At 47.6% G+C, this 26344-nt stretch overlaps 3 protein-coding genes and 2 pseudogenes across 3 annotated transcripts; 3 read left to right on the top strand and 2 right to left on the bottom strand.

The window, feature by feature from the left end:
• Positions 1–416: 416 nt before the first annotated feature.
• Positions 417–5978, bottom strand: LOC135673133 (protein CPR-5-like). Its single transcript, XM_065181902.1, has 5 exons — positions 5553–5978; positions 2236–2292; positions 2124–2159; positions 1371–2042; positions 417–1284 (listed from the first exon to the last, which is right to left on the bottom strand). Exons 1-5 carry the CDS (start codon positions 5913–5915, stop codon positions 754–756), a joined length of 1659 nt encoding a protein of 552 aa, XP_065037974.1. The 5' UTR covers positions 5916–5978; the 3' UTR covers positions 417–753.
• A 551-nt stretch (positions 5979–6529) lies between these two features.
• On the top strand, positions 6530–10978 carry LOC135675069 (nitrate reductase [NADH]-like; annotated as a pseudogene).
• Positions 10772–12165, bottom strand: LOC135586297 (nitrate reductase [NADH] 1-like; annotated as a pseudogene).
• A 9160-nt stretch (positions 12166–21325) lies between these two features.
• Positions 21326–21812, top strand: LOC135673135 (nitrate reductase [NADH] 1-like). Its single transcript, XM_065181904.1, has one exon. It carries the CDS (start codon positions 21456–21458, stop codon positions 21810–21812), a length of 357 nt encoding a protein of 118 aa, XP_065037976.1. The 5' UTR covers positions 21326–21455.
• An 18-nt stretch (positions 21813–21830) lies between these two features.
• Positions 21831–25245, top strand: LOC135673134 (nitrate reductase [NADH] 1-like). Its single transcript, XM_065181903.1, has 4 exons — positions 21831–22482; positions 22578–22718; positions 23176–23408; positions 23491–25245. The coding sequence occupies exons 1-4, from the start codon at positions 21831–21833 to the stop codon at positions 24799–24801; spliced, it is 2337 nt and encodes a 778-aa protein (XP_065037975.1). The 3' UTR covers positions 24802–25245.
• Positions 25246–26344: the final 1099 nt, after the last annotated feature.

Genomic DNA, 26344 nt, shown 5'->3' on the forward strand with positions numbered 1-26344 from the left:
GGAGACGCCTGGCTTAGGATTGGGGTTAATTGGCCTGCACGAAGCATGATGGAACTCCGGGGAACATGTTGAGTTTAGTGGGCCACTGTACTTTGGGGACCAAACATCTGCATTAAAACTCGGCTGACCCATTTCGATCATCATTCATAAGTTTTGTCTAGTAATATTCATTAAATTTGCAACTCATATCCATCATTATTTTCGATCATCAAAACTCGGCAGGTTGATCCCAATCAATCCCAATATAATAAAATCATCAACTTGCTCCCTTGAGTAGGTTGATCATCCACATAATCTTTTGAAAGAATGGGCTAAAACAGAATACGAACATAGTTTGTCATCATAAAATTATGACTCTTATATCACATCATCTAAAAAAACAATCAACTTTTTTCCATTTTGAAAGACAGCAACACTCAAAGATCAATCAGGTCAAATCATATATATCACAGGATTGACTGTATCAACAATACATAATATCACAAGAACATTGGCTGTATTATTGTGAGAACACCACACTGAACAAGATTAACAATTATTATAAGTTAGACAACCAGATCAAGAATTCTTCTCGGATTCCTATATAATAAATAGGAAACTACATTGAAACACATCATTAGCATAAATAATATCTCTAGATAATCACCTGATACATCTTCACCAACGGATGGGCCCCACTTGCCCAGCAAAACATAAAGGAGGAGGACAACTGTTTTCATGAGACATAAGTACAATTCCAACATATCTCAGTCTTCATAACCCAATGCCTGAAGTCCATAAAGCTAACTTCTCAGAGAAGTGCACCTTCCAGTCATAGATCGAAGCAAATGGCAATAAACCACCTGATGCGGGAAGAACCAGCAGCAGAAGAGCATAGAATGTAAATCTTCTTATCCGATACGGTAACTTGATTGAATTGGCTCCTTCCGAGATGGATACCGGGCCATAAAGAACATGGTAAGATGCAGATGGGAACACATTGACAACGAAGTGGAGCATGCACAGTGCTTCCCAATAAATTAGCCAGTGGTATCCATTTCCACCTAATGTGTCAATGCATAGCTTTCCAGAAAAGCCACAAAGAGCACCTAGTAGCAGAACAATAAATGTCACAGGCATAGTTGTAGCTGCCGTTGCCGACCGTTGGAAAACCACAAAAGCAATTGCTAAAATCATTAATATTCCAAAAGACAGGCGGGCTAGGGCCACAAATTGACATTTCAGCACCAGCCAGCCTGAACTAAAAGATTTCACCGTATTTGGAATCCACCAAGATCTGGACTCCTGAAAAGTAACAACCATTCCACTAAGTTTCTGATTCATAAAACACCAGCACACAAGTCAAGAACATCAAATGAGCTAGGATGTACCTTAGGGGCAGAAGTGCAGGCAGATGTGACCTCCGTGATACGTTGATAAGAGTAGATGGATGCCCCATATACAATCAAGCTGCACATGATAATCAACCCAGTGATTAGGAGATCCATGCATATTTTCAAGAGTTGTGCATTCATGGTCTCCTGCATTTGATTCCTTAATTTCGCTTCTTTAAAGGAAGCCTTTGAGATACCCATTGATATCTTAAACTTCTCTAAGAAATTTGCATCAGAACTAAGAGCCAGCTGAGCTTCCTTCAGTTGCAACTTTTTCATGACCAGACCTATCTCAACTGCCTTGAGGTCATTAGAGCGAGTCTGTTCAATAACAGATTTCTCCACTGTACTCAGAATAGACTGACTGAACCCAAGACCATATGTGGTACGATTAACATTTGCAAGATCCTTATTTGTATATCCGTGAAGAATGAGTTGACTGTTTACAGAATTCGATATTATATTTTCTTCCAAATCTTCAGTGGTCACGATGGGTTCAGAGCTGCTTAAGTCAGCTGTATTTTCACTACTGTTGCACAGGAATGAACTGCAATCAGTATTTTCTTGCTTATTAAAAGAAACTTCGTTAATCAAACCAAGGGTCTTCAATGTACTCTGAAATGACTTATCAAAGTTTCTTATGAAACAATCAAACTTGTTTCCATATACCTGTTCAAAATTAAGAACAGAAAGTTCACAAATTTGAGAACTTGCAGCAAGAGAAAATTATAGATTTAGAGGCAGACTTACATTTGTTATAGATTCTTTCACCGCTGAAGTACAGACCTGCAGACAGCAGTATATCCATATCAGACAATTATAAAACCTCTGATAATATGAATCCCAGATGTCTGAAGTGTACCATTGAAAGACAATCTATTTGTATCCTATCTCCTGTGATGTTCTTTCCATATAAAACCTGAAACCAAGAAATTCCATACATCAACGAAATGACCACTTAAATTAAAAAGTAGATATACTTAATTTTTTAAAAAATAACTCAACTTTTTTAACTATTCCTGTGGCTAGCAGATATGCTTAATTTCCCTATGTTCACAACAAATCTCTTTCCAGTTAAAGTTTTACTTGTCATGCAATCAGCTTGGTCGGCAGATACATTCTCAACCTATAATAATCATTAAACTAATTTAGAAAACAAAAAAAAGCATCCCAGGATCAATTGTCATATATGAACCAGATGATCAAAGAAGCAACAAATTTGATGTAATAAAAAAAATGTATGACTAACATGAAAATCAAACTGGTACCTTTCCATCATCATTAACCTTCTAGAAAATGCAATCATTCTTGGTATACAAAACTTAATGACATTACTCATGCATGAGGCATGTCATTCTTGGTCCAATTGATTAGAGATGATAATGAATTCACTTCGGACTATGGTCGACATAATTTCATTATTTTGCTGTGACTGTTTGCAGGGAAAGTAGATGAATCAGACTCTTTATTGAAATCAATCCCATGTGGGGGTACAGTGAGTGTCGGAATTCGCCCGTGGTAGAACTCGTTAACATTTATGTGTTGAAAATTGATACTTATTTTCAAAAGATCTCTGAAACTTGGAAAAAATTGGGCTTATTGATTGAATTTTCCAAGACCTGTTTTAGCTAGTATAAATTTAAAAACAGAACTCATTTGAGCTATAAATGGAACCTCTCCATCCAGTAGGCATTCCTCCTCCCACCAGTAGCAATTACAAGTGGATTCACCAGTGGGGCTTTTCTGGTCAGAAGGTAGCTGACAGATGGAAATTTGGGGTCAGCAATTGGGGCTCAACTTTCCTTCCCATCTGCCTCTGCCACTGCTCCATCTCTAAACATGGAGCTCTCTTAGAGCCCCACCCACCCAGTTCCTGCCACTTCTTCATCTCTAAACATCATGGTCTCTTAGAAGTTCCTCTCTATATTCTAAAATTACTAGTGTACTTTGTTTTAGAAATAGTTTGTGGTTCTTTTCCTTTAAGTGATTATAATATTCTCCTTCAAATTTCCTATCAAGCATAATGTATCTAGGTTGAAATGTGAGATCTTTTAGTTGGAGAATTCTAAAATGTTTGCTGTGCTAATCTAATGGAACTTATAAACATGCCAAATTGATGGGCTAGTACAATGGAAGTTTCACTTTAAGTTAGCTTGTATAGTCATGAAGCTCTAGACGTGTACAAATGTATTTCTGCATTATCAGCAATGATGTATTCTCTTTGTTTCCATTATCAACAATGCTGTCGGTAATTTACAAGTTCCACATTGAGATTCACGTAGTCAAATTGATCTTGTATGATCATTTTTTTATCATTCTGCTTAGTCTAAGATGCATATTGTAATGAAGACCTAAGTACCAATCCTTTATAATAGGATGCATTAAACTTGCTGCACTTTTATGTATATATCATGTTTATCTAGTTTGGACATTTCATGCCATATTCCAGAATAGCCTACACAAACCATCTAATATGAGAAGATCAATAAGTATTACACTCATACTAAAGAGAGATAACAAAAGGATGTGGCATAATGGAAATAATAGAGATATATACTAATCAAGTTGCTAAAAGATGCATCTGGAGTACTACTTAGATGTTATCTTTTATATATTTGTTTACTTCTTGTGTTAGTATTGACTCTAGTGTTTATAGTTAGTTGTCAGGCAAACAACCAAGCAATTATTTTCATTTGAAAAAACACAATATTCTCTAAGAGTGCTATGTGAAAAACTTTACTTCAGATGCCTCTATCCAGAAGATATTATCAGGTGTTGAATCTGCTCTGATTTTTTAATATTCATGTAAGTTTCTAAATCAGTGGGTCTACTCTAGTTTATGCATACTTCATTTTTCATATCTGCTTCATTCAAGAATTTGTACATGTTATTCATTACACATATCTTTAATGTTACATTTTTTTCTTTGTGGTTTACAGTATCTTTTTTTAGTTTTACTAAGAATATTAACACTGGATATATAACAGTGTCCCAACCCTACAGCTAAGATGATTCAATGGTTTCAAGGGTATTCATATTCTTAGGAACAGCAGCACATTAAGTCATTATCTCACCAATCAAATCTGTTTATTGCTTCAGTCTACCTTTAGCATGAACTATCTAGATTATCAAATATTCCAGTCAACTAGTCCAAAACTACTTAAAAGTCATTTCTTGAGCAAAAGGGTTTATAGATGATGCCAACAATGAAAAGAAACATTTGGACTCTCAGATAAAGTACCTATCCAAGAAAAAGAGCATCATTTAGTCTCTTTTTCCAGTCTCTTCTAACAATCATTTGATGGTTGCTTTTAGCTGTACATACCATGCCAATTCCTCCACTTATTAATGTATTATCATACACCAAAATGTTAGCAAGTGAAACTTGTAATGATGAATGACAAGTGATCCTGTCACCTTTAGAGATTGGATAATACACCTATTCATGGATTATTATACACCAAAATGTCAGCAAGTGAAACTAGTAATGATGAATGACAAGCGATCCTGTCACCCTTAGAGATTGGATAATTACAAAACTCAAGACTTATGAAGGTAGAACATTCTCAGAAAGCTACGCATTAAATAAGACCAATAAGATAACAAAACATGGATTTCAATTATCTGTGAAAACCTTCTGTTTTTTCAAACTTTTTTTTGATATTTAAAACTCCGGCTCAAGATTTAACCACATTATTTTTGCTAAAATATATCCAATCTAAATAATACATAATTCAACTAATATCTGAGTTAAATTATTTTCAATAATCCAGGAAAGATATGGTTAACAGGTAATTGCATTCATAGTCATAATTTGGCATGCATTCTCTCTCTTCCACTGTCATCATACAACGAAATTAACATAACCCATGAATATCCAAGTTGGTTTCAACTGATCAGCTATTTGATCCTAGCCGCGCCAGGTGCTGGGATCAATGCCTAGCGCGTCTATACGATAAATATATGCACAACGAAGGGCAAAACATCGCGCATGTACACCATGATAGAAAAAGTGGCATGAATATTTGATCCATCATATCAAGAATGAAGAAAAAATCGATTCAATGATCTTATCGAATAATAACATGGAAATCTTGATTCAGAGTAATCAAAATCATCAGAAAGAAACGAACTTCGCAAACAGAACAGACTCTTACAAACCGTAAAAGCCCTACGCACCTGCGCAACGACGGCAGCAAAGGACATGCCAAGCGGAAGAGCAAGATCCTGGACGCAGTCATTACCACGGCCGCCAGGAGGCACCCAGAGACCACGGTTTCTTTTCCTCAAACGCACCCCTCTCTGCTGCGGCAGCTGACGGACGGAGGATGACGAGGAGGAAGAAGAAGAAGAAAAAGGAGAGGTGTCATCCCTCTCCGCTCTCTTGGCTCTCGAGAAAGAAGCGCCTCTTCCCCTCGCGAGTGGCTGCGACCTCCGCCTCCTACCGGCGGCGCAATAGACGAATCCACCTCCTCGACCGCGACCCCCCTCGCCATCGCCGTCATCGACCGCAGCACTGCCGCTCGATCGGGTGGGTTCCATTCGAATCGGAGAGGAGAGGAGGGAAGGTGGAACGGTAGAATGAATAGCGAACGTTAGGGTTTAGGGGGAGTTAGTAATTTCATGGGAAATTGAAATCTAAGTTAGGCAGAAACCTTCCCTTCAAATGGGCCGAGATGGATCGCTAGACTCGTTGACTCGGCCCAAATCGGCCGAGTCTCCTTAAATCCCTTCCTCCTAAATCTATATTCTTTAATGCTAATTTTATTGTCAATGGATGAAATACGGAAAAACTAAAATGGAGACAATAAAGGCATTCAATTACATGAATTTGCCCTCTTTACAAATTAAATTAATATCCCCATAATTTTGAAGATACTATAATTTGCTTCAATTTTTAATGACGTCATATTCTTTTGGAGGGATTTTTTGCACGTGATACACGTGCCAAATCGGTGATTAGGTGAAGCAAACGGGCGACTGACCACTATTCGATGACCGCCGATTACGTAAGCTATTCTTCCCATCCTCCTCCCCTCTCATTGCTGACCGCTAACATTCGCTTACTCGCTTCTTTCTTGGCGTCTTTTCTTGGCCGAGTAGAGCGGCTTCTTCTCCGCTGCGACCTCGGCAACTCATTAGGAGACGACGGGAAGATGGCCACGGCGGAGTTGATCACGAACGCCGCCCTTGTCCCGGTCTCCGAGCTCATCTCCCTGGCTGTCCAAGCCGCTTATGATACCATCCGCGCCGCCTGCGATGTACTCGTCGAGCACCACAGCTTCACCGAGATGGCCGCCTACCTGCACCGCGTCATCCCCATCCTCGACCAGGTGATGGCCACGGCGCCTGCGTCATCCCCATACTAGCCTTACAATATCATGTATCAAATATATTTAGAAAACTAATTTCTTGAATAAATTCTCTTTTATCTTTTATTTCAAATCTAATGATTCATATAACATTTAAAACTAATAAAAATCAATCATTTTTAATCCTTTGGAATAATTAAAACATTGAACTGATATTTCAAAATCATGCATTTTTATAATCTTCGAGCAAATACATTAATTGAAAATACATGTATATTACTATTAAAATAGGTTAGAGATATTGACAATTACATGGATGGTAGATCCTTAACTCACTTAATAGTCATTAATCTGATTTTCTTAATTATATATAAAAAGATATTATTTGCTAATCACCCATAAAACATAAACAAATAGCATATATGATTCACTTTTGATTTTTATTTTATTTTCTTCTTTTTCACTGTACCATTTCTAATTATTCTTCATGCCCTGTAAGCACAATTACAACTTGCTAAACATGCTTTATCTCTCTGTTAATTCCCACTTAAGTGCAACTCTAGTTTGCCTCCTTTTCTTTGTTTTATTCATGAGAACCCAGCTAATGCTAATTAAGAGTTAATATTATTAAGAATTGTATTAACTTAGGAAGCTAAAATTAGATAATTAATATTTTTATTTAACAATCTAATTATCAGGAAAGCTTAATAATCCAAAACCTTACCTAAATTAATTTTCTCCTCTTTCTTTCCTTTTCACCCTTAGTTTCCTTTCTTCCTCTTCTTCATATCCAACATGATAATATTTATGAAATTAAACTCACATCATTTGTAAAATTGAGTCTTTATAATGGTTTAATTAATATATTTAAATCAATTAAGAGCTTAGGATAGTGAACATAATCAAATTGATATTTTTTAAATTAAAGATTAATTTAATTTGATTTGAACTAGTTAATTAAAGAAGAGTACTTCTGAATCAGAACTATTTATAGTCTTCAAAACTAAATTATGGATGAATCAAATCAGATCCAACTAGTTTTAAATCGAATCTTATTCGATTTGATTTTCTGATTCAACAAATTTGAACATCTCTAATAGAGCGAATTTTAGTTGCTTGAGCTATCCATTTGCAAAGTGAACCTATAGCTATTATGAGAAGTAAAGGTATGAGAATGTAAACTGCAGACTCTAGGGTGTATTCATAGAATGAGATGGGTAGGTCGACAAAACTCATCATGGATCGTACTTTGTCTAACAGTGTGTGATTTCTCCTTTCTGATACACCATTGAGTTGAGGTGTATAAGAAGGGATCCATTGGGATAAGATCTCATGATTTTTTAGAAACTAGGTAAATTTTGTACTTAATTACTCACATCATCGATTTGATCGAAGAGTCTTGATACTCTTTTCAATCTAGTTTTCTACCTCATTCTTATATTCCCTGAATTTCTCAAAAGTCTTGGACTTATACTTCATCAAGTACGCATGTTTATACCTAGAGAAGCTATCATTGAATATAATGAAGTAAGAATAACCATCTATGACCTGAGTTGACATGGGACCACATACATCACTATATATAAGTTATAGCAACTCAGTGGTTCTCTCTTCAGTTTCACTAAATGGAGAGTTAGTCAATTTTTCTTGAAGGCAAGACTCGTAAGTTACATATGATTCATAATCAAATAGAATTGAGTGTTCAAGAGGGTGCCTCCTTGTTAAGGTGTTTGTTGGGAGGAGTCGTAAATGGGCGTTCTTGTGATATTCAGGCTATCCTTTTAGTGCCAATATGATAGTTCATATTTTGTCCTTAGTTAAAATGTTATCTTGGTATCGTTGACTAGAGAGCCAACGCAACCTATTTCGGTCCCAAAGATGAAGATCCATCTAAGGGGGCCCCTTGGGGTTAGGGTGTAACTCGTCATAGTGGAGAGCTGAGATAGCAAGTGAACTCTCGATGTATTGTTGGTTCACAATGATGGTCCTATAATCACCCCGAGGTGTGGCTTGCCTGCTAAAGGGAGCTTGGGGTTATTTCGAGATGCAGCTTGTCTGCTGAAAGGAGCTCTGGGTCATCCTGAGGTACTTTATAGATATGTTGGAGTCTTACATAAGCAATCAAAGGTGAGAGGTTTCTCGTTCCGATCCGTCCGACGCTTAAGTTAGTATCAAAGGTTCATGTATTTTAAAATGAATAAGTCTCTATTTTCTTATTTAGAATACGTTTTTATATCTTGAAAAAGGGGAATAAAGTTTATAATATTTTTTATTGTCACGAAGAAAGATAATAGAGTTTAAGATTGTCTTAAAATTTTATACACGTAATAGATGACTCGATGACACGTAAGCTTACATGTCAACTAGTAAATTCCCGATCACATCCCAAAACTAAGTCAGAGCCTTAGATTATTAAGCCGTCGCCGGCCTGTTCAGCTCTCTCTCTCTTCAAGTCTCTTATCTCTCCGATGACACGTAAGCTTACGTGTCAACTAGTAAATTCCCGATCACAACCCAAAACTAAGTCAGAGCCTTAGATTATTAAGCCGTCGCCGGCCTGTTCATCTCTCTCTCTCTCTCTTCAAATCTCTTATCTCTCCTGCTAAACTATCACGCAGCTTGGCCCCTCCAGGACGACGCAAACGCACATGGCAGCCAATGGAAAGGCCGCGTCTTGGCGAAGGGAGCGTCACGTTGGCCCTTCGGCCAGGGTTGTGGTTGCCGCGACCCTTAAGGCTTCGTCGCTCTCTTCTCCTCATCCTTTGCACCACTCATTCAACGCTTAACGTCTGTGTCAGAGAAATATATTCTAAAATGCACTGTCGTGGTGAATGGACGTACACTTGTCCGTTCTACATGACATGAACAGTCTATAAAAAGGAGACGGTGCACCGTCCTATCCGCACATCCTTTTTCCATTCCCTTAACCTTCACCCTCTCCGATACCGGATATGCTAAACGTGGGGCCCCCTGCACACCACCCTTTCACACGCTCGTCTACTTCTTCCCCAGTGATGCCATATATAAGGCCCATCCCTCCATGCCCGCATTCCATGCTCACCCAACCAAGAAGTTGGAACTCCTCTAGCCTCTTCTGAGTGCAGTGCATCCGAAGTCCTTCAACCGGTCATGGAATTCCATGCTCACCCATCCTGCCGTCGGAAAGACGTCGGGAAATTACCAACTTTCGGACTCGTCGGTGCGCGGCTGCGGAGGACGACGATGACGACTGTGATGAGGAGGAGGAGGTGCTCGACTGGACGGCGGAGTACGGAGGCAGTCACCTCGAGGTGGAGCCGTCGATTCACGACCCGAGGGACGAGAGCACCGCCGACAGCTGGATCGAGCGCAACCCATCCCTCATCCGGCTCACTGGGAAACACTCGTTCAACTGCGAGCCGCCGCTGGCCCGGCTCATGCACCACGGGTTCGTTACGCCCGTCCCGCTGCACTCGAACACAAGCCCAATCTCGCCCTTGTGCGGGCGGCACACCTTCATCTTCACCTTGAACCAGCAGTTGTTCATCCCCTGCACCACCACTTGGTCCCTTCGGGTTACGTCTCCGACACCTCCCTTCACGGGTCGGGTAAATTTTCCCACCTGGCCAGCATCATAGAGATTTCACGTTCCCCGGCTCTCATGAATCCCAGTGAGAGGGTACAGTGCAAGCTCGTGGCCATCATCATAGAGATCTCACGTTCCCCGGCTCTCATGAACCCAGTGAGAGGGTACAGCGCAATCTCGTGGCCAAGAAGACCGTATCGCACGACGTTCGACTCTTCCGCTTCGCTCTCCCTTCGGCGGACCAAGTGCTGGGCCTCCTGGTCGGCAAGCACATCTTCCTCTGCGCCACCATCGACGGCAAGCTATGCATGCGCCCTTACACGCCAACAAGCCCCGTCGACGAGATCGGCCACTTCGAGCTCCTAATCAACAACGTCTAATTCAAGGGCGAGAACCCCAAGTTCCCCAACGGTGGCCTCATGTCGCAGCACTTGGAATCCCTGCCCATCGGCTCCACCCTCGATGTCAAGGGCCCGCTGGGTCACATCGAGTACGCCGGCCGCGGCAACTTCCTCGTCGACGGGAAGCATAGGTCAACGAGGAGGCTCGCCATGATCGCCGGCGGGACTGGGATCACGCCGGTGTACCAGGTGATCCAGGCGGTTCTACGGGACCCGGAGAACCGCACCGAGATGCACCTGGTGTACGCCAACAGGTCGGAGGACGACATGCGGGACGAGCTCGACATACTGCTGCAGAAGAGTTATTTCCTTTTGGCATTCAGATGACATTGGGAATCAGCAGCATCGATCTCAGGCTTCAAATATTCCGACCACATTTACTAATATTTTTCTGCGTGAAACAGCGCTCTGGTTCATCAACTTCATCCTTAAGGAACATTGCACTGTAGGCAGCGGTGGTGGCGGTCTTAGAACAGTAGCAGTGAGGTGGCTGTGTCGTACTTCATCTTCTCCAGATTGGGCAGCACTGCAAACTGGATCATCGGCGGGGGCCCGCAGGCGAGTGCGAGTGCGTCGTCGCAGCCGCCCATGGGAATGTGCTCCCTAAGTATGCCCTCCGTGACAAACCCCGTGCTGTACCGCCACTGGTCGCGCCGCTTGGCCTCGTTGATCACGTACCAGACCTTGAGCTGCTCCGGGTGCTCCCGTGCGGAGCCGTCGAGCTCGTCCCGCAGCAGTATGTCGTCCTCCGACCTGTTGGCGTACACCAGGTGCATCTCGGTGCGGTTCTCCGGGTCCCGTAGAACCGCCTGGATCACCTAGTACACCGGCGTGATCCCAGTCCCGCCGGCGATCATGGCGAGCCTCCTCGCTGGCCTATGCTTCCCGTCGACGAGGAATTGCCGCGGCCGGCGTACTCGATGTGACCCAGCGGGCCCTTGACGTTGAGGGTGGAGCCGATGGGCAGGGATTCCATGTGCTGCGACATGAGGCCACCGTTGGGGAACTTGGGGTACTCGCCCTTGAAGTAGACGTTGATCAGGAGCTCGAAGTGGCCGATCTCGTCGACGGGGCTTGTTGGCGTGTAAGGGCGCATGCATAGCTTGCCGTCGATGGTGGCGCAGAGGAAGATGTGCTTGCCGACCGGGAGGCCCAGCACTGGTCCGCGGAGGGGAGAGCGAAGCGGAAGAGTCGAACGTCGTGCGATACGGTCTTCTTGGCCACGAGCTTGCACTGTACCCTCTCAATGGGGTTCATGAGAGCCGGGGAACGTGAGATCTCTATGATGCTGGCCACGAGCTTGCACTGAACCCTCTTACTGGGGTTCATGAGAGCCGGGGAACGTGAGATCTCTATGATGCTGGCCAGGTGGGAAAAGTTGCCCGACCCGTGAAGGGAGGTGTCGGAGACGTAACCCGAAGGGACCAAGTGGTGGTGCAGGGGATGATGAACAACTGCTGGTTCAAGGTGAAGATGAAGGTGTGCCGCCCGCACAAGGGCGAGATTGGGCTTGTGTTCGAGCACCCGACGCAGACGGGGAACCAGTCCGGCGGGTGGATGGCGCGGCAGAAGCACCTGGAGACATCGGAGGCAGCGTCCCTGAAGAAGAGCACCTCCACCCCCTTCATGAACACCGCGACCAAGCAGTACACCATGTCGAAGGTCCACAAGCACGCGTTGAGCCACTCCGCCTGGATCGTCGTACACGGCCACGTCTACGACTGCACCGCCTTCGTCAAGGACCACCCCGGCGGCGCCGACAACATTCTCATTAAAGCCGGCTGCGACTGCACCGAGGAGTTCGCACTCCGACAAGGCCAAGGCCCTCCTTGACACCTACCGAATCGGCGAGCTGATCCCTTCGCGTCTCCGACACCTCGGGCAACTATCGCGTACAAAGTGGAAGTCGATAGCAATATGTTTATATTTCCTAACTGTTTGAGGAAATCTCTCAACAGAGTAGAGAGATTTAGGAAAATCTCATCTACTTATCAGATCTCACGTTCCTGAGAAGGTACAGTGCAAGATCGTGGCCAAGAAGACCGTTCGACTCTTCCGCTTCGTTCTCCCCTGGGTGGACCAAGCTGGTTCCCCGGCTACGTCGGGTGCTCGAACACAAGCCCAATCTCGCCCTTTTGCCGGCACACCTTCATCTTCACCTTGAACCAGCAGTTGTTCATCATCCCCTGCACCACCACCAACACTTCTGTTAGCATGCATTCATCAACAAACTCAATTTACTAACCAATAAAGGTGAGAAATAATTACCATGACGTTCTAAATGAGTTTCTCGGGCTAGGTGTTGAGGGACTCGTCCCATGCACGGACGGCGACTTCCTTGGCACCGAGCAGATTAAGGCCTCCACTTCCAGGACCAGAAGCACCAGCAGCAATACCTATTGAGGATAATAATGGCGACAAGACTTGGGCTGACGTCAGCTGCCCCAGAGGACGCCTCACGCCTCGATCGACCCGACAGCACTTGGTCAAACGGACCAGAACGTCGGCCGAGGTGCATTAACATCTTACTCAAGCCCAATCCCTCACACCACACCAACATCGGCGTCAGACGCTACCAGAAGTACGATTCTGCCCCCTGCAAGCAGGCACATCAAACAATGGTAACCTTCCCTATAAATACCCTCTCGTTCATCGCGGAAGGGGAGGGAGACAAACACCCCCTAACCACTATCAATTAACTTGATCGTCGAAGGGGTCGGGTCGAGCTTCCCGACCCGACCTATATGCAGGTGCGAAGCCGAAGGTCCCCACTGGACGCGTGGGCGAGAAGTTCTTGCCCGAAGGAAATGGCGACCTCGTCCCGATCGGACCCCCGTAGTCGGCCACCTCGGCGGTCTCCAGGGTCGTCTCGGAAATATCCCCTTCATTTGGACCCGAACCAAGCCGTGTCGGCCCCGAGGCCACGACTCAGGGTTGTTCCCACAACATTTTGATGCTAGAAGGAGGGCCAAATATCGAGGGATCCTCAGAATGACCCCGACGAATCCCCAACCGAGGGATCGTTCTTAACAGGGTCGTCGGTCATGCGCCCCTCGCGTGACGGGCCACGGGTAGACGACCTCGTCATGACCTCGGAACGCTACTGGCGTTTGTTCAACGACTCGGGTCTGCTTCCGCCCGAGGGCGCTCCCAGCGTCCCTTCGCCCGCGTCGACCAAGGCCTTCCAGGACCTTGCCCACCAGGTCCGAACTTTGGCGGGAATGGTGCAGACCGTCATCCCGCTCATTTCCCAATCAACAAACCCGTTGGCGGCTCAGCCTACGTGTCGACTGGAGCCATCTGCGCCTGCTCACGTAACCACCCCGGCACTCCCTAGCTCACCCTAGACTCGGGCGTTTCCCGTTGGAGATCAAGCAGTGGGAAACCCTGCTGGCCGACCCGAGCAGGAGACGATATCCTCGGGCTCAACGGACTCCTTCCGGGCCCAACTGCGCCTTTTCGGTCAACGACTCAAGGAAATACAGAAGGAGGTTCGCACCTCAAAGGGAGAGCTAGGGGACGATGCGCATTGGGGGTCGTCGTTCGTGGCTGAAATACGGGACCAGCCGCTGCCCGCGAACTTTCGACTTCCCTCCCTGGACGCTTACGATGGCGCCACCGACCCGGCGGATCATGTGTCCGCCTTTCGGGCTCAGATGGCGCTATACGGAACTTCAGATGCTCTGATGTGCAGGGCGTTTCCTACGACCCTAAGGGGGCCAGCTCGCACATGGTACAGCGGCCTGAAGACCGGGGGAATCGCCTCCTTTGATCAGCTTGCCAGGGAGTTCGAGCTCAACTTCCTAGCTTTGGCCCGACTGAAGCCATCCGTCGCCCTGCTCCTTGGACTAAACCAAAAAGAGGATGAACCCCTCTCCTGTTTTGTAAATCGATTCGCCATGGAAATCCGGGGTTTGTCAGATGCTCACCCCTCTTTGTTGATGCAGGCATTCATGGCAGGTCTCCATCCCTCTAGGTTCTTCTGGTCCCTCGTGGAACAGCCCCCCACCGTAGTTTCGAAAATGCTTCAACGAGCCAACCAGTATGTTGCGATGGAAGCCTGGATATCGGGGAGGTGAGAGGAGCATAAAAGGCCCCGGACAGAGCCACCACGAGGGTAGCTACCCGGCCCGCCGAGGTGCAGGTTGGACCGGTCCGACCCGTCCGTGCTGAGGTCGCCGCTCCCCGCCTTGGGAACATCCTGAACGCAGATATTTCTCCAGATAAAGGAGAAGGGGCTGCTCCGAACCCCCAACCCGATGAGGAGCCCACGGGAGCTCGCGGACCAGATGCGATATTGCCATTTCCACTGGCAAAACGGGCATGACACGGAGGAGTGCCGCGAGCTAAAGCAACAGATCGAGGAGCTGATTCGAAGAGGGCACCTCGGCCGTTATCTACGGCAGGATAAAGAGCTTTCCCCACGACCCGAGGACCCCATCGAAAGGCAGATCGACGTGATCACGAGCGGCCTGGCGTCTGGGGGAAACAGTATGTCTGGGCGGAAAGCATACGCCCGCGCTGTCGCAGCCGAAGACCCTGGGCGCGGGCCCGGGCCCGAGGTCATGTTTCCCGCCGAGAGAGCCAAGCAGCCCGAACACGATGACACGTTGGTAGTGGCCGCCAGGATCGCCAACGCCCAAGTGAAAAGGATCATGGTCGACACTAGAAGCTCGGCCGACATCCTTTATTTGGACGCTTTCCAAAAGCTCGGGCTCTTCCGCGATGCCTTGGAGCCTATGAGCTCAGCGCTCACCGAGTTCACCAGCGAATCAATTTCACCGTTGGGCGCGATCACCTTGCCCTTAACCCTCGGGGAAGTACCGAGGACGAAGACGGTAATGGCAACCTTCTTGGTAGTCGACCTTCCTACCGCTTACAACGCGATTCGGGGTGCCCCACCCTCAATAAGTTCAGAACGGTTATCTCCACCTACCATTGAACCGTGAAGTTTCCGACCCGTGCGGGGGTCGGAGAAGTCAGCGGGAGCCCTCATGAGTCAAGGCGGTGTTACTTGACCGCGGTCTCCCTGCACAAGAGGAGGAGGGATAAACTGCCCCTCGAAGACCCCCGAGAAGCAAAAAGGTCGTCCCAGCACCCCGAGCCAACAAAGCCTACGGTGGATGTGCCACTACAGGAGGGACGCCTAGATTGAATGGTCAAGCTCGGGTCGGAGCTTCCTGAGCGGGAGCGAGCCCATCTCATCAATCTTCTTCAAGAGAATGTCGATGCCTTCGCCTGGTCACCCACTGACATGTCAGGCGTCGACCCTGAGATATCTCAGCACCACCTGTGCATCTCCCCCGACGTGCGGCCAGTAAAGCAGAAGCCCCGACGTCTTGCTCCTGAACGCCAGCAGGCCATTCGAGGAGAGGTAGAGCGACTTTTGGCGACAGGCTTTATTGAAGAGGCCAAGTACCCACACTGGTTATCCAATGTAGTCCTCGTGAAGAAACCTAATGGAAGCTAGAGGAAGTGCGTTGACTACATCGATCTTAATCGTGCTTGTCCGAAGGATTGCTACCCCCTCCCACGGATCAACCAGTTGGTCGACGCAACGGCTGGTCATGCCCGCCTTTCGTTCATGGACGCCTTCTCCGGCTACAACCAGATCAGGATGGCACCCGAGGATCAGCAGCACACCGCATTCCTCACCGACCAAGGGGTATACTTCTACAAGGTTATGCCATTCGGGCTGAAGAACGCAGGGGCTACGTATCAAAGGACCGTGAACAAAATGTTTGCTCACTAGATAAGGAGAAACATGGAAGTCTACGTCGACGATATGATTGTGAAAAGTCGCACGACTACGACTCACTTGTCCGACTTGGCCGAGACCTTCGACACACTACAAAGGTACAACATGCGACTCAACCCCACCAAGTGCGCCTTCGGTGTCAACTCGGGCAGATTCCTTGGGTTTATCATACATGAAAGGGGAATCGATGTGAACCCCGAAAAGGTACGGGCAATCGTCGACATGCAGACCCCTCGGACAATTAAGGAGTTGCAGCGCTTAAACGGGAGGCTCACTGCCATGTCAAGGTTCCTATCCCGATCGGGCGACCGGTGCCTCCCCTTCTTCCGGGCTTTGAAGGACCCCAAGGACTTCGCGTGGACAGCGGAATGCGAGGAGGCTTTCGCCCATGTGAAGGAGCATCTGGCGTCACTCCCTCGCCTCGCTTCGGTGTCCCCTCGGGAAAAGCTGGGTGTCTACCTGGCCACCTCTTAGCGTGCAGTAAGTTCTGTCCTGATCAAGGAGGCTTCTGGAGAGCAGCTACCGGTTTACTACACTAGCCATGTCCTTAACGGACTTGAGGAGTGATACCCTCCGATCGAGAAACTGGCGCTAGCGCTCGTATTGACCGCCCGGAAGCTGCGCGCCTACTTCCAAGCTCATCCGATCGAGGTAATCACCGACCAGCCGCTCTGACAGATTTTGTCTAAATTTGACCTTGCAGGTCGCCTCAAGTGGTCAGTAGAGCTCGGTGAGTTCGATATTCAGAACGTCCCGAGGACCGCCATCAAAGCACAGGCGGTGGCCGACTTCATCTCAGAACTGACTCAGCCCGAGGGCGACGATCTGGAACGCGTGAAGGCGGAATGGCTCCTCCGCGTGGACGGATCATTCGGCCGAAAAGGCGCGGGGCCCGGGCTGGTGCTAGAAGCCCCCGACGGGCGCTCGTTCGAGCGCTCCCTTCGCTTCGGATTCAAGGCCACCAACAACGAGGTAGAGTACGAAGCGCTGCTGGCGGGGCTCATACTAGCCGTCGAAATGCAAGTGGGCGACATACACGTCCTCACCGACTCGCAGCCGGTAGCCGAGCAGCTCACCGGCGGGCGAAGACGGAGTGCCTCCCACTGTGCGTCCAGGCGAGGAGCCCCTCTCGGAGGTAACGGTGACCCCGCACCGATCGAACCGACGCAGCCGACCACCTCAGTGGACTCGAGGGCCGTCTCGGGAAGATCCCCGTCATCCGGACCTGAACCGAGCCGCGTCGGCCCCGAGGCCACGGCTCTAGGTTGTTCCCGCAACAAGTGGCTATACTTCCAGCTCGAGCTTGCCATCATTGTTTGGCCTCCGACCATATAATAGACAGCGGCGTTCTTCACAATCATTCTTTGTAACTTGTACTCCATCATATAGCCATTGGCCCGTCTCAAACTGTGTTCTTTCTCACCGACCTCCAAATCTGTGGGAACTGCTAGTAAATGACGACGTAAAGACCAGCCGAATTAGTCGAGCAGAAGAGTTATTTCCTTTTGGCATTCAGATGACATTGGGAATCAGCAGCATCGATCTCAGGCTTCAAATATTCCGACCACATGTACTAATATTTTTCTGCGTGAAACAGCGCTCTGGTTCATCAACTTCATCCTTAAGATTAATTATAATAATAAGGAATTTGTCAACATTATGTTAAGGAAATGTTATTCGTCCACGACATTAGAAATCGTTGATACAAAACATTTGGACAATAGTTTATAATAAAAATGTGATTAGTTTCAATTATAAACCTACGGAGGTTAACATCCTCGAATACAAACTTACAAATTATGCTTAGATCTCATGTTCTTTTGTAGTATTGGGTGAGAGATGGCTTTGAACCTAAAAAGGAAATCCTAAAAATTAAGAATCAAATAACATATAAAAAAAACTGATACAAGATTTGTGTGACTCTGTACTCTTATCGACCTCCCTAAAAAAATCAAAATGTTTACTATATAAGATTAATTATGAGCACAATTGAGTCAATCTCTTTTTTTTTTATCATATCACATAAATCATAAATATTTTTTTTATTTTTTCCTTAAATCTTGGAGCATTTTCTTACATATTTATCCCACCAAAACTTAGAACATGTGGTATATTTTTATAATAATTAAATCTTAATTTTCAAAGATTTTTTTACTTCACAAAGAAATATTTTTTTAAATAATATTTTTATTCTTTAATTACATTGACTTTAGAAATTCAAAAATAATTTCCAATCACAGGGTATTTAAGATATGATAACGTATATATGTTATTTTCCGATCTCAATCCTTCACTTGTATTCTTTGATCACATGAGAAAGGAAAGATGAGAAACAAACAATCATAGGTATCATGCCGAGTGCCAAACACTCAGGATCGTAATCCAAAAACAAGAAGTCCAAATCAGATCCAAATGCCATGTGGCAAAGCTATGGCAAGTATATCATGGCACGTGATGTTTGAGGACTTCGGTCATTGATACCTGATAGGTCACAGTTTATCCTGAGTTGTTGTTTTAATACCATTGACCAAGGAATCAACATGAGCTGATTTGATCGCAAAGGTAAAAATCTGTAAGGGGTCCCGTTGGGGCAATAATGTGACCCATCGTAGCGGGGAGTTGAGATGGTAGGTGGACTCCTGATGTATTGCTGGCTCACGTGATGGTCCTGTAGTCACCCCAATGTCACGATCTTAGTTAGAATTGCCTAAGGCGTGATGCACCCTTGCAGTAACGACGTGAACTTAGCTTGCGTTGCCTAAGTCGCGCTTCGCCCTTACTATTTGCGTCTGCAAATATTAGCCCACTTGCAACCTCTCGTAGGTCCCGAAGGACCTGTAAAAAGAGAAAGTTGATTAGTTCGAAAAACGAGCTACGGATAAGTCCCGACATCTCACGAAAAGGGAAAGTTTTACAAGCAATTCAGCGAGCACCTTGCGTACACAAGAGAAAAGAGAGAGAGGGGGGGGGGGGGGGGAGGGAAATAAGGACTTTAGAAGGTTGAATGAACAACTACAAGTCTACAAACATCTGCTCACCGGGTGCCGGGCGCGACAACAAGTTCCCGTCAATATAACGTGCGAACTTGCGAAAGATTGTTCAACGTCCGACACTATACCGAAGCCCCATCCAGCCCTATGCCACTCGGGTGGTTCCAAGGGGCTGAGATGGTTGACGTTTTATGAGTGGAGGCGAACTGCAGAAAACAACCTATGGCACACAAAAACGAAGTGGTTTTGGGCTGTTTTGGGGTTGTTTTCCTCGTTTCGGTGAGCGATCACTTTGATCGAAGGATCTTGAAACTCTTTTCAATCTAATTTTCTGCCTCATTCTTATATTCCCTGAATTTCTTAAAAGTCTCGGACTTGTACTTCATCAAGTACACATGTTTATACCTAGAGAAGCTATCAGTGAATATAATGAAGTAATAATAACCGCGTATGACCTAAGTTGACATAGGACTACATACATCACTTTGTATGAGTTATAGCAACTCAGTGACTCTCTCTCCAATTCCACTAAATGGAGAGTTGATCAATTTTCCTTGAAGGCAAGACTCGTAGGTTGCATATGATTAATAATCAAATAGAGTTGAGTGTCAAAGGGGGCGCCTCCTTGTTGAGGTGTTTGTTGGAAAGAGTCGTAGATGGACATTCTTGCGACATTCAGGCTTTCCTTTTAGTGCCAATCTGATAGGTCACATTTTGTCCTGAGTTAAAATATTGTTATCTTAGTGTCGTTGACTAGGGAGCCAACACAACCTAATTCAGTCCCAAAGGCGAAGATCCATTTGAGGGGCCCCCCTTGGGGTGAGGGTGCAACTCGCCATAGCGGAGAGCTGAGATGGCAAGTGAACTCTTGATGTATTGCTGGCTCACAGTGATGGTCCTGCAATCACCTCGAGGTGTGGCTTGCCTGCTAAAGAGAGCTTGGGGTTATTTCGAGGTGCAGCTTATATGCTGAAAGGACCTCTGGGTTGTCTCGAGGTACTTCATAGATATGTCGGAGTCTTACACAAGCGATCAACGACGAGAGATTTCTCACTCTGATCCCTCCAACGCTTAAGTTAGTATTAAAAGTTCAGGATTCAAGTATTTTAAAATGAGTGAGTCATCTATTTTTCTATTTAGAATGTGTTTTTATACCAAAGAAGAGAAAGAAAGTTTGTGATATCATTCATTCATCGTCAAAAAGAAAGAGAATTAAGTTTAAGATTATCTTACTTATTATAATAAGAGAGAAAAAAGTTTATGATTATCTTTCTTGTCATAACGTTACGAAGGAAGATTATGTTTTTCTGTTTTGAAATTTTATACAAGTAAATGACTTGATGACGCATAAGCTTACGTGTCAACTAGTAAATTCTCGACCACAACCCAAATCTAAGTCAGACCCTTAGATTATTAAGCTGTCGCCGGGCAGTTCAGCTCTCTCTCTCTCTCTTCAAGGGTCTTATCCCTCGTGCTAAACTATCACGCAGCTTCGTCCCTCCAGGACGACGCAAACGCACATGGCAACCAATGGAAAGGCCGCGTCTTGGCGGAGGGAGCGTCACGTTGGCCCTTCGGCCAGGCGTTGAGGTTGCCGCGACCCTTGCAGCTTCGTCGGCCCCTTTGCCCCTTCGCCACTTCACAGGCTTTGACCAGTCTCATGGTGGCAGTTCGGCCCATGTCTCTCTTCTCCTCGTCCTTCGCACCGCTCTTTCATCGCTTAACGTCTGTGTCAGAGAAATATTATAAAATGCACACTGTCGCGGTGAATGGACGGACACTTGTCCGTTCCGTACGACATGAACAGGAGACGGTGCACCGTCCAATCCGCACAACCTTTTTCCATTCCCTTAACCTTCACCCTCTCCGATACCGGATACCATAAACGTGGGGCCCTCTGCACACCACCCTTTCACACGCTCGTCTCCTTCTTCCCCGGTGATGCCATATATAAGGCCCATCCCTCGATGCCCGCATTCCATGCTCACCCAACCAAGAAGTTGGAACTCCTCTAGCCTTTTCTGAGTGCAGTGCATCCGAAGTCCTTCAACCGGTCATGGCGGCTTCTGTCAGCAACCGGCAGTTCGGCCGCTTCGAGCCGGGCAGCGGCCTCGTCGCCCCGGCTCCTGCCGTCGGAAAGACGTCGGGAAATTACCAACTTTCGGACTCGTCGGTGCGCGGTTGCGGCTTCCCATCTCTTGCCCCCGCGAAAGAGAAGGACCAACGTTACGGCGACGATGACGACTGTGATGAGGAGGAGGAGGTGGTCGACTGGAAAGCGGAGTACGGCGGCAGTCACCTCGAGGTGGAGCCGTCGATTCACGACCCGAGGGACGAGAGCACCGCCGACAGCTGGATCGAGCGCAACCCATCCCTCATCCGGCTCACCGGGAAACACCCGTTCAACTGCTAGCCGCCGCTGGCCCGGCTCATGCACCACGGGTTCGTTACGCCCGTCCCGCTGCACTACGTCCGGAATCACGGCGCCGTCCCCAACGCCGACTGGGGCACGTGGACGGTCGAGATCACCGGCCTGGTGAAGCGCCCGGTCCAGCTCACCATGGACGAGCTGGTCCGCGACTTCGCCTCGGTCGAGATCCCGGTCACCTTGGTGTGCGCCGGCAACCGGCGGAAGGAACAGAACATGGTGCGCCAGACCATCGGCTTCAACTGGGGCCCCGCGGCCGTGTCCACGACGGTGTGGCGCGGTGCTCGGCTCAGGGACGTCCTCCGCCAGTGCGGCGTCATGGGCCGCAAGGACGGGGCCCTTTTCGTTTGCTTCGAAGGGGCGGAGGAACTCCCCAGCGACAGCAGCGGCTCCAAGTACGGCACGAGCCTCCGGCGCGAGGTGGCCATGGACCCGTCGCGCGACGTCATGCTTGCCTATATGCAGAACGACGAGCCGCTGTTGCCGGACCACGGCTTCCCTGTGCGCGTCATCATCCCGGGCTTCATCGGCGGCCGCATGGTGAAGTGGCTCAAGCGCATCATCGTCACGCCGCAGGAGTCCCACAACTACTACCACTACAAAGACAACCGCGTCCTCCCGTCCCACGTCGACGCCGACCTCGCCAACGCGGAAGGTAAAGCATCGCCAGTAGCTCCATATCACACACTTTTCGCCTTCGTACGAAGTGTTTGATGAGACGACTAATTAGAAACTGCTGCACCAATATAGCCTGGTGGTACAAGCCGGAGTACATCATCAACGAGTTGAACATCAACTCAGTGATCACGACACCGGATCATGACGAGATGCTTCCCATCAACGCGTTCACAACTCAGAGACCGTATACTATGAAGGGCTACGCCTATTCCGGTGCGTTGAACCGAATCTTTTTGCTTACGTTTCTTGAATGATTCAGATTCAGATTCAGATTCTGGTTCGGATTCTCTGCACCGTTTATTTTTATGCCCTCTTCAAGTTAGAGCATTTGCTGCACTCTCTATCACGTGGATGGAATCTTTTGAGGTATCTGTCTCCAGAGCAGAAAAGGCCAAACAATGAGGCCGAGCTCAAGTTGGAAGTATAGCTACTGGTTTGGCATTCACTGTAGCATTGTCTCAGAACTATCTTCGTCCTGCGCGGAAAAAAGAGTTTCATGCATGCAATTCTGCATTCGATGAGTTATTGATGAGTGTTGGACTTTTTCGCGAATCTTATAGCTCGATCATGATCGATTGCTATGGCGTTATGGGTCTAATATTAAGTAGTCGGTTGTCCAAAGAGAGATTATGAGCGCTCACAGTGGTCGGAACTGGTCTGCGTGGAACAGGCGGCGGGCGGAAGGTGACACGCGTCGAGATCACACTCGATGGCGGTGAGACGTGGCTGGTGTGCGAGCTCGACCACCCGGAGAAGCCCAACAAGTATGGCAGGTATTGGTGCTGGTGCTTCTGGTCCCTGGAAGTGGAGGTCTTGAATCTGCTCGGTGCCAAGGAAGTCGCCGTCCGCGCATGGGACGAGTCCCTCAACACCCAGCCCGAGAAACTCATTTGGAACGTCATGGTAATTATTTCTCACCTTTATTGGTTAGTAAATTGAGTTTGTTGTTGAATGTATGTTGACACAAGTGGTGGTGGTGGTGCAGGGGATGATGAACAACTGCTGGTTCAAGGTGAAGATGAAGGTGTGCCGCCCGCACAAGGGCGAGATTGGGCTTGTGTTCAAGCACCCGACGCAGCCGGGGAACCAGTCCGGCGGGTGGATGGCGCGGCAGAAGCACCTGGAGACGTCGGAGGCGGCGTCCCTGAAGAAGAGCACCTCCGCCCCCTTCATGAACACCGCGACCAAGCAGTACACCATGTCGGAGGTCCACAAGCATGCGTCGAGCCACTCCGCCTGGATCGTCGTGCACGGCCACGTCTACGACTGCACCGCCTTCGTCAAGGACCACCCCGGCGGCCCCGACAGCATTCTCATCAACGCCGGCTGCGACTGCACCGAGGAGTTCGACGCCATCCACTCCGACAAGGCCAAGGCCCTCCTCGACACCTACCGAATCGGCGAGCTCATCCCTTCGGGTTACGTCTCCGACACCTCCCTTCACGGCTCGGGCAACTTTTCCCACCTGGCCAGCATCATAGAGATCTCACGTTCCCCGGCTCTCATGAACCCCAGTGAGAGGGTACAGTGCAAGCTTGTGGCCAAGAAGACCGTATCGCACGACGTTCGACTCTTCCGCTTCGCTCTCCCCTCGGCGGACCAAGTGCTGGGCCTCCCGGTCGGCAAGCACATCTTCCTCTGCGCCACCATCGACGGCAAGCTATGCATGCGCCCTTACACGCCAACAAGCCCCGTCGACGAGATCGGCCACTTCGAGCTCCTGATCAAGGTCTACTTCAAGGGCGAGAACCCCAAGTTTCCCAACGGTGGCCTCATGTCGCAGCACTTGGAATCCCTGCCCATGGGCTCCACTCTCGACGTCAAGGGCCCGCTGGGTCACATCGAGTACGCCGGCCGCGGCAACTTCCTCGTCGACGGGAAGCATAGGTTAGCGAGGAGGCTCGCCATGATCGCCGGCGGGACCGGGATCACGCCGGTGTACCAGGTGATCCAGGCGGTTCTACGGGAACCGGAGGACCGCACCGAGATGCACCTGGTGTACGCCAACAGGTCTGAGGACGACATACTGCTGCGGGACGAGCTCGACGGCTCCGCACGGGAGCACCCGGAGCAGCTCAAGGTCTGGTACGTGATCGACGAGGCCAAGCGGCGCGACGAGTGGCGGTACAGCACGGGGTTTGTCACGGAGGGCATACTTAGGGAGCACATTCCCATGGGCGGCTGCGACGACGCGCTCGCACTCGCCTGCGGGCCCCCGCCGATGATCCAGTTTGCGGTGGTGCCCAATCTGGAGAAGATGAAGTACGACACAGCCACCTCACTGCTACTGTTCTAAGACCGCCACCACCGCTGCCTACAGTGCAATGTTCCTTAAGGATGAAGTTGATGAACCAGAGCGCTGTTTCACGCAGAAAAATATTAGTACCTGTGGTCGGAATATTTGAAGCCTGAGATCGATGCTGATGATTCCCAATGTCATCTGAATGCCGAAAGGAAATAACTCTTCTGCTCGACTGCTTCGGCTGGTCTATACGTCGTCATTTACTAGCAGTTCCCACAGATTTGGAGGTCGGTGAGAAAGAACACTGTTTGAGACAGGGGCCAATGGCTATATGATGGAGTACAAGTTACAGACAAAGAATGATTGTGACGATCGCCGCTGTCTATTATATGGTAGTGACAAACCATCTCACTATTTTGTGTTCAACATAGCGATAAGTTCAAAGGATTTTATCTAAAATCCTTATTATTACCAATTATAGGATGGAAATAAAGAATGATTCTGAATACATTCAACATTTCATTCATACTATTCCTAGTTTGTTATAAGGTTGTGATGGGGAATGCACTAACATTAGTCTCGACCTGTCAACTCATTGCAACCTAGACACCGGCGTGGGTAGAGAAACGCCCGCATCCCTCTTTTCACTGATGAACGGTAGGCCAACAACTTTCTATCCCAAGTGAATCGTGATTTTTGGGAGGGTGGTATAGGCCGCTCGTCGGGAGCAGTAACTCCTCGGAGAGAAAGCCTGACTGCCCCCTCCCTGGTTGGCTAGCATAGGTGATCGTTGTCTGCCTGTCCCGGGTGATGATGCATCATGGGAAACTATACCGTTCGACCCTCTGCATAAATGAGCCACAAGAGGGCATACAGGCTTGTCCCCATCAACGATCAATCTCCTATCTCCCTTCGTCGGCTGCACAAGTATAAAACCTAGTCCCCAAGACCTGAAAAGGGATTGGACGAAGAAACTTCTACTATACATACTTCATTCATACTAACTTTGCCATCAAAGGAGTCAGGGTTGAGAACTCCCTCAAATGCTCACCGCTTGTGTAGGATCGCCGACGAAGCCAAGACACACCTCAGCTCATCTCCATAATCCTGAGGAGGCCCGGATCACCTTAGGTCAATTTGGAATCTAGCTCAAAGGTATAAGTAGCATCTCAAGATCACTTCAGCCTAGCCTTCCTTGGCCTAATTCCCCCACGCGATCATCACATGGCACACCAGGACAAACTTACACCTTTAGGACAGAATCAACCTATACCGACTCCTGATCAACAACATACATGTTGATAAGCGTACTCCTGATCAACAACATCCAAATCATCTGCCAACGTACACAAAGATTCAAAATAGAAAAATATAAGCATCCTTCTCAATCATTATGCTAAGGAAGATAATCATAAACTTTCTTTTCTTCCTCTATGACAATAAAAGCAATCCTAAACTTTCTTTTCTTCCTTTATGGCAAGGAAGGATTTCACAAACTTCTTTTCCCTCTTTCAAGGTATAAAAACACATCCTAAATAGAGAAAGGGGTGGAGACTACATCTTAACTCTCTTGAGCTCTATTAAACCACCTCCACTT

Source organism: Musa acuminata, chromosome BXJ1-5 (assembly GCF_036884655.1).
Source record: "Musa acuminata AAA Group cultivar baxijiao chromosome BXJ1-5, Cavendish_Baxijiao_AAA, whole genome shotgun sequence".
Classification (NCBI taxonomy): Eukaryota; Viridiplantae; Streptophyta; class Magnoliopsida; order Zingiberales; family Musaceae; genus Musa; species Musa acuminata.